Genomic DNA, 14,714 nt, shown 5'->3' with positions numbered 1-14,714 from the left:
CATAAGGTTATCCAACTAATTCCCCTTCCTCTAGATTTCAGGTTCACTAAGCAGCTAATTATAATTTGTACTCCCATTCAGATCTGCCTACACGTAGACTACGCTGAAGAAGATAAGAGTAACTGGTCCACTGGATTAGGAAAATTCATTCTGATTGTCTTTTTAAATGCTTCTAAATAACCAACTTACCATTTAGAAAAGCACACTTTCATTTTCACAAGCCTTCCACCTCCATCATACTACTAAATAACTTCAAGAATATATAACTCTTTAAAGCCTCTAGACTCCTCTTCTGTAAAATGGGAACAGAATAATTACTTGCCAGAGTAAGGGACATCTGTATTCGGCATACAGAAGACAAGTTTGGCACTCCAGTGCCCAAGCTCACAAAGCTAGTAATTGCAGAAAGCTGAGATCTGAACCTAGATTTACTCCAAAACTTTTTTTTTCCATTGCAACATTCCTTATAGACTTCAGTCTCATTTATCACAAGAACTGTAAGACTTGGGACAATTTACTTAACCTTTCTGGGCCTTATATCTTTAAGTGACCTTCCTTCTAGGGCTTAGGCAACTAAAACTTGTGCAAAAACTGTTGCCATTGCCCCCTGAGAAAAACAACCCTAGGCTTTAACGTTAAAGCCTCAACTTCTGAGAAACTTCTGGGCTACGGGGTTATTGGATAGTGCCTAATTAACTCCAGTATAAGTGTTCTGAACAGCAAGATCATTCCAATAAACACACAAAGGGACTAATATCCGAAAGGTGACTTTCTAAAATCAATGGCTAGCAATACAAAAGAATAAATTCCATCCACCACCACAGGTTGTCTAAAAGTCTTCGAAGCACTTATCAACATCTGTTTGGCTTGAAAAAGGATTATCAAAATGGTAAGACTATTATTTTTAGACTAGAAATATTAAAACAAGAGCTAAGAACAACTAAAATATAACTTTATTTGTTTTATAACTAAGAACTTATGATTTTAAGGAGTTTGGTAAATACATTCTCTACCAGTCCAAATCAACTACTTGGTATAAGTAACTTTACATTAAACATTTCAAATATGCTAAGTTTAAAGTAAACTGCACTTACAAGAAACTTTTTGAAAAGGGGGGTTACAGAAAATCTCAGCACAAAAATCTGGGTAGAAGGAAACAAAAACTACCACAATTTACCAAAAGTATGCCTTTGGAAAGAGAAGTTCAACAAGTTTAACGGAGATGAATTTAGTAAAATAACCCAGGAAAAATGAGTCTTATCCAAATAGCTTCCTCTACATTTACATACTGCTCTCATATTTCACATTATCCTGATATGATAAAAAATATTTTTCTCCGTTGGATGTTCTCCTAAAAGGGGTAGCGTCAAAGATTAAGGAAATTGTTTAATTCATTCTTCAAAGAGTTACCAGATTTGACTTCCACCAGCAAGCTGAAAGACTACCAACATAAAGCAGCTTTCCTAAAACCACAGCTAATAACATTTTGACCCCGCAAAGCCAACCTTACAGGGTTAAACCCTTCCACCTCGCGTATTAAACTTTCCTTTTGATTCAACCTGATGGGCAAAGAAATCTGCGTCACGAAAAAATTAAAACAAATTCAGCGTTACGATTAGAAAATTGTTATTCCCCCCTCCCCCCCTCCCCCGGTAACTTTTGAAAACTTGTTCCCAGGTTTTCTAACCCCCCCACGCGTAAACTCCCGACACCTCTCTCCCAACAGGAAAGATGTCTTCACCCAAGAAAACGGGGTTTTCAGCTGATAAACCTTTCCCCCGAAGTAGAAACAGAATACACCGTACCTGGGCGTTGGCTTCGTGGAGTTTGTGCTCGGTAGAGACGTGGTGCCTCAGAAGGAGGGTTTTCTTGTAGTTGCGGGTCCCTCGCGAAAGCTCGTCGTGCCCCACTGGAGGCAGGTCCCCGCTTATTCCGTCCTCGGTGGTCTTTTGGCACCAGCCGCAAGACATAAGGCCAGTATCCTTGGAATAGCGCAGCCAGGGAAAATCTTTGAGCCAGGAGGTCTGAAAGGAGCACTGGAGCTTCTGCATTAGGGACTTGGGCCGCGCGAGGGGGAAGTGCTGGACAGTCTCCCCTTCGCCAGCTCCCACTCCGCTGCCCTCCGCTTCGTCCCCGCCATCGCCGCCCGACCGCCTGCTGCTGCTGCAGCTGCCGCCTTCCGCCCCGCTGCCGTCGCCCAGGCTCGCCCCCTCCTCTTCGTCCTCGGTGCTGTCGCTCAGGGACGCGCCGTCCGGCATCAACTCCTTCCCCTCCAGCGCGTCCAGCTCCAGCTCCACGGCCGCGGGCCCTCGCCCATTGAAATGCCTCAGGGGCCACGCCGAGGTCTCGGGGCGGCCGCGGCTACTGCCATTGTTGCCGAGCCCCCCACCGCCGCCGCCGCCGCCGCCGCCGCCTCGGAAGGCCAGAGTCCGACGGTTCCTTTCCGCTAGCAGGGGGCCCCCTGCGCCACCGCCGCCCAGCGAGGTGGGGCCGCCCGCGTCTTGGGGGAGCAGCAACTCCTTGGTTTCCTCGGCGGCGGCGGCCACCCCGGCAGAGGCCTCCAGGTCTTGGGGCTCCAGGCCCTCCAATTCCACTTCCTCGTCGGCCCCCCGCCCATTGAGCTGCTGCGGCGCTGGCGGCTGGGGCTGTCTTGGCTGGGGGTGCTGGGGCCAAGCCGAGGCCTCCCCGCCAACGTTATTGTTCGCGGAGCCGCCGCCGCCGCCGCTGGCGGTGACCAACCCGCCTCCTCGGAACGCCAGCGTCCTGCGGTTCATTTCACTGAACGACATGGCGCGCGCCGCCGCCGCCGCCGCCCGGTGCCCCGGCTCGCGCCCGGCCTCGGGCCGCGTCCCGCGCGCTCCCCCTCCGCTTCGCCCCCGCCCCCACCCCGGGCGTTCCGGTCTCGCGGGGCTCGGCCTCGCCCTCCCGCCCGGCTCGCGCTCGCTCCCCGGGGCTGCCTCACGCGTCCGCTGCCGCCGCCGCCGCCGCCCGCCGGGCCGCCGCCTCCGGCCGCCTCCTAATCCTCCACCCCCGCCCCGCTGCGCTCCGGGCAGCGTCCCGCGCGGAGAAGGGGGCGGGCGGCGGAGAGGTGAGCAGCGAGCCGGGGCGCGTGGGGCCTTCGAAGTTGAGAGGCGGAGTGCGGGGAGACCCTCCGCTGCCCCCTCTTTAAAGCCGCGCGCACGCACCGACCCTCCAAACAGATATCCTTCCTCCGGCGCGCCGAGGAGTCCCAACCCGCTGCCGTCTTGCGAGGCGCTGAGGGCGAGAAGCACGTTAAACTGCCGGGCTCCGCCACATAACGAACCGACAATAAAGCCGGCGGAGCGTTTCCGTCCGACCAGGCCCCGGCGGAGGTCGAATGGCAAATGAACAACGGACCGTGCGCCCACAATGCACCGGGGTAGCAGTAACCGCTGGAGGGGGAAAGGGTGGGGGCCGGGCTGGGGGAGGGGGGCTGGGCTTGGGGCTGGGCTGGGCTGGGGTGGGGTGGGGTGGGGGCGCCAGGGGACCGGGAAAGGGGCCGGGCCGCGCCTCCGGCCTGGGGGCGGGGGTGCGGCCGCGGGGAAGGAAGTCGGCCGAGGAGCGGGGGACAAAAGGCCGGGCGGCGGGCTGGGGGTCTCGGGGAGGGGGCGGGCGTGTGCGGCCGGGGCCGGGCTCCGCGGAGGACAAACAGCTGGCGAGTGTCAGGGTCTGGCCGCCTCCCCGCTACCCGCACGCACCTACCCGCGCCCGGGAAGCACATTTTCCTTCTCTCGCCACGAGTTCACCTGGGACTTTGGAAATAACTGTGCGGTGGGAGCTGCGCTCCAGCCTTGTCATTTGCTGAGGGTGGGTGGCGGTGCCCAAGGAAGTGAACTTATTTTGTTCCTTCACAAAGACTGGACCAGGCTGTGCCTTTCACGCGAGGAGGTTGCAACCACGGACACCTCCTCGTCTGAGGCATTGTGTGTAAGAGGCAGCACTTCAGGCCCAAGGCAATAATCATTTCACAGAAAATGCACCGCCCCGAGTGTCTTATTGCTGTGATGAAATGGAAATTTAAATAAAAGGTCGAACACGTGCGTTCAGTGGGAAGTATTGACATGGGTGTTACATCACCAGCAGCCAATCAGATAACTCCAGTCGTGTTTATACTTCTACAACCACCTTGTGAGTATTACAGTATGTCATAACGTTATAAATATTAGGCAGGGTTTTCCCCAAGAGTGGGGAGGAGTCCGCTTATACAGACGCTGCGTGCGACTCCGGAGATCGTGTGTGTAAAGGCAAGAATTGATTTGTAGGACTTGTTTTTTGTAACTGTTTACACTGCATTTGGAATTTAGAATGATTAGAAGAACAGATGGAGCTGGAAATGAAACTCTTACAATAATAATCGTAGTCAAGTTTTTCAGAAGATTTTCCAGCTTAGAGCCCTTATACTCCTATTTAAAATTTTTTAATATGCTGAATTTAGCAAAATCTAAAGTGTTTAGATTCATTTTACTATTTTGAAATGTGAAACAAACTTGTAAAAACACAAGAAGAAAAAATGAAAGGAAAAGCAAAAAAAACAAGAAGTGTGAAATCTTAAATTATTTTTATTCAAACTTATTTCAGGTTAAAAAGATTCTCAAACTATGGAGGAGCTTTTTACTCTTTTAAGAAATATAATAAGAGGACTAAATGAAACAATGTATGTAACCTTAAAAATAAAATAACTCAGTAAATTAAAAATTAAAAAATATATATTAAAAGTTTAATCACAAACTAATATAAAATATGTTCAAGATAATTATTGAGTGGGAAAAAATATGTTACTTCTTACATTAATATATGTCAGGATGTGCATGGGGGAAAAAATACAAACTCTACAGTTGTAGATTATCTTGTGTTAGAGGTTTTAATCTTCTACATTATATATTAATGAAAATTATGTATGTTTAATAAAGAGCATGTGTTACAATTTTTAGGTTCTCTAGTCTTGTGATTCAGAAATTTCTACTTTTAAAATAATATTTAAAGCTTTGAATATACCATGAGGAATATGGAATATGCTATGTTTTTCAAGATTAACTTTTAAAAAAACAGATTTATTATAAAATACCATTTGTCTTAATATTTTTAAATGGACTAAGCACATGCATGCACAGCCAGACTCATATATTATTGATTATATAGATTTAGTCAAAACAGCTTTCACTTGATTCACTGTAATTTTAGTATCTGTATAAATGAGCAGTGTTGTTTATCAAACAAAAAATATGAGTTCTACCTTATAGATGAAATGTAATTTTAATGTAAAGAATGATGGTACTAACTTGCCACAAAAAGATTTTGGCTTTGAGTTTTTTTCAGTAATGATCATATTGCCACCTGTCCATATTGTCACCTGGCCACCAGTGATCAACAGCTTGAAATTCCAATATAGGTCCTCAGGTTGGTACAGTTCGTGGGTTTTTAAAAAACTTTGTCCTGCTTTGTTTTAGTTGGAAAGTTTAGGACAGTGGAATCTATGGTGACCTAATTTGTACATTGGAGAAATGAGAGGATTCTGCCTGCTTGGCTGTATGTATTATGTGCTTCCATGTAATATATGGAAGAATGTTATAATAATACTGTGCTTTGTCCTTAATGCATTTTTTAAAATTCCAGGCACTTTGCAAATAAATATATATACATTATTTATTCAATTTTAACCACCACTGCCTCCTCCATAAAAGGAGGGAACAGTTACTGAAGTTAATTGCTTATCTAGGGTTAAGGTGATGGGAAGTAAAATGTACCTAAGAATTTTTTAATTTCAACTTTAAAGATTATTTTCATTCCCATACTGTTAAATTCATATCTTTGCTTCTTTTCATCTTATATGCCTAGTACATAGTAGGCAATATATAAGTTTATGCTAGTATTATTATTTTTGCTGATTCCGATAGCACCAGAATCACCAGAAATGCTTGAATCCATAAAGTTGTTAATTGTGTCCGAACTGTATTTTTCTCAGACATATATCTTACCTTATATTTTGTAAAATTCACATCATCTTCTGTCTGGAATTGTTTAAACGTGCACTGATGAGGAATGAACAACACTAGATTCAAGTGGTACAAATAAATGACTTAAATTCTAGGGCCACTGACCACCTAACAGCCAAACAGTGGGAGTGTGTGGTGTATGTGTGTGTATGTATTTATATTTTTATCATTTTATATGTATAAATATATACTCAGGTGTCTTCTAAACCCTGAAGGAAGATCGAATCAGAAACAAAGTTCAAGAGGACAGTAATCCACAAATGGCTCAGAATACCCTGTACAAGGGAACTTTGAGTAACAGAAGGGGATCTCCTGTTCTGTAAATGGAGTTTTTAAGAATTCCCCCACCCCTTCCAGCCTCCTAGCAGCAAGCCAGGATCTGTTCTCCCCTCTAGCCCCTATATTTACAGTTGGGGTTCTACCATATTTAAGGGGATTCCCCCTTATGCTTACCAGGGGAACCCCTCCAGAATGGGGCACCCCCAACCAATTTGTCCCCTAATTTCACTTTAGGCTATGTGGAGCTGCTGCAGGTTACCTTGATAACTCTTCCACTGTAACTCTGTGATGAGGCTGAGCTCCTAGACCTGGTTCAGCTGATTTCTGACAGTCAAACTTGACTGTCCTTTATTGCCTTGGTAGAGGCACTTTGCCTCTGTCAGCGCTTTGCCTCTTTAGGTTCTAGGGACAATGGTCTGTGATTCCATCTGTGGCACTGACATGAGTCATCCACCAGAATAAAGTACCTGAGAATAGAAACTCTGTATTATTCACTCTTATTCTCCCCTTCCCCAGCACCACCCCAGCACAAAGTAGGCAATTAATAAATGTTTATTGGATAATCATCTTCCCTTGCAATCTGTTTTGGTAGGCCACTTTTTTCTTTTGTTTCTTCTTCTTTCCCTTAGGTAATTAAAAATACTCTTTTCAAAGATATAGACCTACTGTTTCCATTGCATTTACATTAAAAGCAATAATAATCATATAATATACAATGGAATATTATTCAGCCCTTAAAAAGAAGGAAATCCCGCCATTTGCAAGAACATGGATGGACCTTGAGGACATTATGCTAAGTGAAATAAGCCAGACACAAAGGGAAAAATACTACATGATGCCACCTATGTGAGGAATCTAGTCAAACTCATAGAAGCAGAAGGTGGAATGGTGGTTGCCAGGGCTGGGAGGAGAGGGAAATAAGAGGTATCAGTCAAAGGGTACAGTTTTAGTTATACAAGATGAATAGTCTTAGAGATCTACTGTATAGCATAGTGCCTATAGTTAACCATACTGTACCGTACACTTAAAATTTTGGGAAGAGGATAGATCTTAAGTGTCCTTATCACAAAAAAAATCAGTAAACAGACTGGGCAGTAGTCTATTTGGGAGATGATGGATACGTTTATGGCATAGGTAGTGGTAATGGTTTCATAAGTGTATACTTCTCTCCAAACTCATCAAATTGTGTACATTAAATATGTACTGCTTTTCATATGTCAATCATACCTCAATAAAGAGGCTTAAGCAAAAACAATGATAATCATGGAGTTGAATATAAATAACATTAGCACCATTTTCTGTGTTGCTTACAGTGAATCATAATTTACACAACTTCCTTGTGAGTTAAATCTGGGCAGGTATTATTATCTTCATTCAACAGATGAGGATACCCAAGTACGAAAAGGTTAATTGACTTGCTTAAAGTTATTGGATGAGGCAAAATTTACCTTTGCAAGTTGAAGACAAGGATAATGCTCTCTAGTCTAAGGCACCCTTAGCTACTAAAACACAAATAATACACTTAACAATGTTGTATCTGCATAATTGTAGGCTACACTTAATTTTAAATATTTTTATTGTTCAAATACTCTCATAGAAGAAAAGAAAAAGAAAAAAGATCATCAGTGCCCAGAACTAACCACTATTGTGCAAATACAGTCTTCTTTTTTGCGCCTAGCCAAAAAAATTTTTTGGTGTTTATGAATTGGACTTAGCATATTTTTGCTTTTAGTTTTTAATATGTTTTAATATGATTAAATATTTTTTGTATTTTAATGGATATAGATATACGATAATTGATTTAACCAGTCTTCCATTGTTGAACATTTCATTGTTTACAGTTTTGGGGGTTTTGCCATTTTAAATAACTCTTTAGTGAGTATCCTTGAAACTAAAACTTTGTATCTTATTCCTTTAGGATAAATTCTAAAAGGGGAATTTCTGGCAAAGGGAATGAACATTTTATAAAGTTGTATTAATATCACCTGATTGCCCTCCAGAAATGTTCTCAAAGGTGTAAAAAATACCAAAAGAAAATGTTATTAGGGAGGTATTTTTATAATGCTGGGGAGTGAAAGACCTAGTTCTAAGCGGAATACAATGTCCAGAAACTTTAAAGGAAAAGATTGTCAGAACTGACTATATAAATTATAAAACTTTTGTTTTCCAAAAACGTAATAAAGATTTCTTAGAGTGAACTAGGAAAAAGAAATAGGGATAAATATGACAGAAAGAGGCTTAATATCACTAATATCCAAAGGGCTCTCATAAATCCATAAGATAAACACATATCTAGTAGAAGAAAAAGAAATGTGCAAAGGACATGTATTAGAAAATCACAGAAGAGAAAATACAAGTGACTAGTAAACTTATGAAAAGATGTGCAGACCTGGCCAATAATCAGAGAAATGTGCATTAAAAACACCAGGAGAGGGCTTCCCTGGTGGCGCAGTGGTTGAGAATCTGCCTGCCAATGCAGGGGACACGGGTTCGAGCCCTGGTCTGGGAAGATCCCACATGCTGCGGAGCAACTGGGTCCGTGAGCCACAACTACTGAGCCTGCGCATCTGGAGCCTGTGCTCCGCAACACGAGAGGCCGCGATAGTGAGAGGCCCGCGCACCGCGATGAAGAATGGCCCCCGCTTGCCGCAACTAGAGGAAGCCCTCGCACAGAAACGAAGACCCAACACAGCCAAAAATAAATAAATAAATTTATAAAAAAAAACAAAAAACACCAGGAGATGAAATTTTTTAACCCATCAGAGGTATAGGAAAATGAATATAATTGAGAATGGGGATAGGAACAACTTTTCTGGTAGGCTATTTGGCTATAGGTATCAAAATATAAAATGTGTATATATCTTTTTACCCAGCACCTTCAGTTCTACGAATTTATCCTAGAAAAGTATTAAAATGTCTGTGCAAGGATGTTCATTGAATCACAAGGATGTGTTTATAAGCCTAAAACTCTTGAGCTTCCATCAGTGTGGGGTTATTTACATACATTATGGCACATGCCTATAATGAATTATTGAGCCATTAAAAAGGTTGATGTGGTATTATGTAAGTCCAGGGCTTATTACTGAGTGAAAAAAGCAATATGTATATTAACAGATATAACAGGAATAATTAATGCAATTAATAGCTACTGAGCACCTACTTTTGTTAAGTACTGGGCATACATTCATTACTGAATGAAAAAGGCATGCTCCCAAGAGCGTATATATAAGTTTGTATGTGAGTACAAGCATAAAAAGTAGTTTAAAAGGATGTACTTTCCATACTGTCTTATACTGATATTATAATTTATATTGAGTATATAATACAAAAAATAAAGCTGTTTTCGGTTTTGGGGAAAAAGTTAACTTTGATGATATGTTTTTCCCCAGGGCTTCTGGAAAATACTGTCCTTTCTTCTTGTTCTCCATGTATCGTGAACCAACTTTGCCCTGCCCCCCAAAAATAAACACAAAAATTTAAAAGATAAAAACCAGTGATTCTTTTCTTAGAAAATTCTAAATCCCTTTAAAACATGATTTATATTTCAAAAGCTTGTGTTTACAAGCATATGTTCAGGGTAGCATCTATCTCACTAAACCATACATTCTAGCCCTGCCCTCTAATCCATTCTTACTGTGAAGCCAGTAATCTTCTTAAAATGCCAATCTGATTTTATCACCCCACCCACATTAAAACCCTACAAAAGTTTTAATTATTTTCTGTTGGTCTACGTATCAAAACACCTTAAAGCCCTGCAGAGCCCAGCAAGTCTGGCTGCCTTCCACCTCTCCAGCCTCTCCTTCTTCCTCTAACCCTCTCCTCCAGAAGCTAGCCTCCTTCTGTCCTTCAGGTTTGCTTTGATCCCTGTCTGGCCTTTGCACCGTTCCCTGTCTGTAACGCTCTTCCTTCCCTTCTTCTAATGAACCCACATTCATTCTTTTTTTTTTTATAAAGTTATTGATTGATTGATTTTTTTGGCTGCATTGGGTCTTTGTTGCTGCATGTGGGCTTACTCTAGTTGCAGCGAGCGGGGGCGACTCTTCGTTGCAGTGTGTGGGCTTCTTATTGCTGTGGCTTCTCGTTGCGGAGCACGGGCTCTAGGCGCGCGGGCTTCAGTAGTTGCAACACGCAGGCTCACTAGTTGTGGCACACGGACTTAGTTGCTCCGTGGCATGTGGGATTTTCCCGGACCAGGGCTGGAACCCGTGTCCCCTGCATTGGCAGGTGGATTCTTAAACCACTGCGCCACCAGGGAAGTCCCCCCACATTCATTCTTACATCACTTCCTCAGGGCAGCTTTCCCTGACCACCCACACTCCCCAACATTCAAATATCCTGTTGCAGATTCTCCCAGCACTTTTTCCTCTCCTTCACAGCACTTGTTGCAACAGCAGTTTTTAAACATGTTGTCAAAATTGCAGTTTTTATTTTTGTATATATATATATGTATATATATATATATATGTATATATATATATATATATATATTTTTTTTTTTTTTTTTGCCACACCCTGCAGCTTGCGGTGTCTTAGTTCCCCAGCCAGGGATCAAACCCATGCCCCCTGCATTGGGAGTACAGAGTCTTAACCACTGGACTGCCAGGGAAGTCCAAAATTGCAGTTTTTAATTGATTATTGCATACTCCGCCAACAGACTGACAGCTCCATGCAAGCAAGGACCATTTCTGGGTTCGCTCAATATTGTATTTCCAGCATCTAGAAACAGTGACTATGACATAGCATGCAATCAGGAAGGATTTGTTAAATGAATCAATATATGAATGTGCAGATTGGCAGGCACTAGGTACACACAACCTTGAGTTTTCAACAAAAGACTAAAACAGATTTTTACTGAATAAACTAGTAGAACAGAAATATGTTATGGTAGGTTTTAAGTGTTGATAATATTTGCATGTTATACAATGTAAGGCATTTCCATAAAATACATAGTTGTAGAAAGGTTTTGAAATTTTTTTAAATTAAAGCTAGTGAATAAAAATTCCAATTTCAACTACTAGGTCATTAAAAATTTACACAAAACCGCTTTATCTGTGAAGTTATGCATTTTTAAAAATTTTTTTAAATTTTTGGCTGCATGGGGTCTTCGTTGCTGTGCGCGGGCTTTCTCTAGTTGCGGAGAGCGGCGGCTGCTGTTCGTTGCGATGCAGGGGCTTCTCATTGCGGTGGCTTCTCTGGTTGTGGAGCACGGGCTGTAGAACGCAGGCTCAGTAGTTGTGGCACACGGGCTCAGTAGTTGTGGCTCACGGGCTCTAGAGCGCAGGCTCAGTAGTTGTGGCTCACAGGCTTAGTTGCTCCGCAGCATGTGAGATCTTCCCAGGCCAGGGCTTGAACCTGTGTCCCCTGCATTGGCAGGCGGATTCTTAACCACTGTGCCACCAGAGAAGCCCCTGAAGTTATGCTTTTAAATTCTAAATTTAATGATAGCTAACCCTTTTGTGATTGCAGTGTCTGTATTCTAGTTAATCACAAATATGAGTTAGTTCAGTCTATTCTCAGAGAGAGGAAGTAAAAAGTAAAATGCCTCCTTTGTATATATGAGTTGCACAAAAATAGATTATTTTTACAATATGAATTTTTATATAGGCTTCAAAGGATGAGAACTATGGAGTAGGGGAGGAGGTCAATATTTATTTTTATTGAAAACTGAATTATTAAAACCACTAATAGATTACTGACTTTTGTAGGAGTTCCATCCCAAATATTTAGTTTACAGATACTGTTTGATTCACAGATTCATGTTCCTGCTAGGCTGATTAACTAGGCTCTGTTCAGTAGCCATAGATTCCACACTAACCCACCTTTTTCATAAATTTGCAAATGCAAACCAATTACCTTCAGAAGGACCAGGTGAGAAAACACGGAAGACAGAAAGATGGCCAGGCTGTAATGGTACAGTGTCATGAAGAAATACCCTAAAGCAGGACTTTTTACATAACTTCAGGCAATAACTTCATAGGAGGCTTACATTCTGAATAAGGTAACTCCTTTCTCCCAGAATTTGAAGGTCATGTCAAGGTCAGAAAATACCACACTTTGAAACTAAAGCTGAGAGAATCAATATCAATCATGAGATCGGTCTTTACAAAAGAAACATACCATCCCAAAGCTGTGATTAGGGTATCTCCCATGTGTTCAAGATTGAGGGTACATCCCAGGATTGGAATGTAACTGCTTCAAAGAAAACACTTAATACTTTCAGGTCTAGTCCAGTGCCCTTCAAACTGGGGTATGCTTAGCCCTGGAGGTATACACAGAATTTCCAAGGGATATGTGAGCACATAGATGGTTTTTTAAGGTAATAAGCTGTCAGGCTTTCAACTTCCGCACGCATTCGTTTTCCAAAACTGGACTGCTGGAGAATGTTCCTCTCAAGCTGGTTTTCCTTTCCCACCTCCCTTTTCACAACCACCTTTCTTCCACTTCACCAAAAGAGGCAATCGGTCCACCCATCACTGATATTCCTGTTTTACATTGCCCTAGGATGGAAAAAGAGCACAGAGACAAATTGAGAAAGTAAATGTCATAATTATTTGGTAGCTACGCTTTTGCAGCTCTAATAGATTCCAGCTTTTACTTTCATCAAAACTCAAGAAGGCCCTAATTGAAGTGTCAGTTGATCATTAAAAATAATTTTCAACGATAGATCACTAGGGGTTTTTTGCACATATCTTGGAAGGAGTGTAAAGAATTTTGTGATGTAGTTGAAACAAAACCCTTTCTATTCCCATCATCCATAATTTTTTGTGAACAAATGTCCTCAGCACGTATTCAAAAAAAGAAGAACATTTTCACTCTAGAAAATAATGTTTTCTTGGCTGCACTGCTCGGCTTGTGGGGATCTTATTTCCCTGACCAGGGATCAAACCCGTGCTCCCTGCAGTGGAAGCACCGAGTGCTAACCACTGGACCGCCAGTGAATTCCCTAGAAAACAAATTCTTGGCACATTAATTAGTTGAAAAACTCAGCTAATTAAGGAATGTATTTCCAATAAATGTTTGTCATATTTAATATCAATATATTTATGTTCCTTTGACCAAATGTGCACTAATAATTATAATGGTAACTCATTTCAGGATATTTTATAACATTTAGGGTCATAGAAATTTTTTAAATTAAATTTAAATTGATAATAGACTTCTCAGTATAAATATTATAAAACTCTGTGGGGAAGTGGAATGGAAATAAAGGAATAATGTAGATTTTCCATCTGTTCATGTATTTTTTTTTTATGGGATTTATTTATTTATTTATTTATTTATTTATTTATTTATTTATTTATTTATTTATTTATTTATTTATTTATGGCTGTGTTGGGTCTTCGTTTCTGCGCTAGGGCTTTCTCTAGTTGTGCAAAGCGGGGGCCACTCTTCATCGCGGTGCGCGGGCCTCTCACTATCGCGGCCTCTCTTGTTGCGGAGCACAGGCTCCAGATGCGCAGGCTCAGTAGTTGTGGCTCACGGGCCTAGTTGCTCTGCGGCATGTGGGATCTTCCCAGACCAGGGCTCGAACCCGTGTCCCCTGCATTGGCAGGCAGATTCTCAACCACTGTACCACCAGGGAAGTCCCCAGTATGGATATTTTTAAGTGAATGATTGTGGGTATCAAATAAATATGGTATAAAGATTCCATTGATTGGATTTTCTAAGAAGATACAATTTTATTTTTTAGTGTCAATATTTACAACATGCCAGAAATGACATTCATTACAACAATTTGAACTTACAAGGAAAATATCTCAGATGCTACCTTAAGAATGCATAAAAGCGGGGCTTCCCTGGTGGTGCAGTGGTTAAGTATCCGCCTGCCAATGCAGGGGACATGGATTTGAGCCCTGGTCCGGGAAGATCCCACATGCTGCGGAGCAACTAAGCCCTTGCGCCACAACTACTGAGCGCTCGCACCACAACTACTGAAGCCCGTGCACCTAGAACCCGAGCTCCGCAACAAGAGAAGCCACCACAATGAGAAGCCCACACACCCCAACAAAGAGCAGCCCCCACTCGCCGCAACTAGAGAAAGCCCGCCTGCAGCAGCGAAGACCCAACACAGCCAAAAATAAATAAATAAAATAAATAAAAAATAAAAATTAAAAAAAAAAAAGAATGCATAAAAGGGTACTTAATTTTTCAAAATTATTTTGGGGAGGACACTGATCTATTTCAGCATTTCCCAAATGCTATTTTTCACCAGTTGGTGGTGAAATGAAAAATAAATACAATCTACAGAACTTTTCGTAAAGTTAAATTTGTTCATTTTAAGACTGTTGATTATTCTGAAATTATATCCTTTCTGATGTTTTAAGCTTAAGATATATATTTTGAAACTAAGATGTTAACAGATGGTAGCTTTTTTTAATGCTCTTTATTGCTCCCCAAAATATTTTAAAAAAAATTTTTACT

General features: G+C 42.0%; 1 protein-coding gene across 3 annotated transcripts in view; it reads right to left on the bottom strand.

The window, feature by feature from the left end:
- Window positions 1-3,962, bottom strand: part of ZBTB10 (zinc finger and BTB domain containing 10) — a 38,962-nt gene extending 35,000 nt beyond the window's left edge. For 2 of the 3 annotated variants that reach the window (XM_068525951.1, XM_068525952.1), the window contains exon 1: window positions 1,806-2,835. In XM_068525951.1, coding sequence (XP_068382052.1) covers window positions 1,806-2,789 — 984 coding nt within the window. In that variant the 5' untranslated portion in view covers window positions 2,790-2,835. Of the gene's footprint in view, window positions 1-1,805; window positions 2,836-3,723 lie in introns of those variants that run through there. The other variant, XM_068525953.1, reaches the window with a different exon arrangement.
- Window positions 3,963-14,714: the final 10,752 nt, after the last annotated feature.

Source organism: Eschrichtius robustus, chromosome 17 (genome assembly GCF_028021215.1).
Source record: "Eschrichtius robustus isolate mEscRob2 chromosome 17, mEscRob2.pri, whole genome shotgun sequence".
In the NCBI taxonomy this organism is placed as follows: Eukaryota; Metazoa; Chordata; class Mammalia; order Artiodactyla; family Eschrichtiidae; genus Eschrichtius; species Eschrichtius robustus.
Note: the sequence above shows the minus strand (reverse complement) of the source record. Positions and strands in the feature narration are given on the sequence as shown.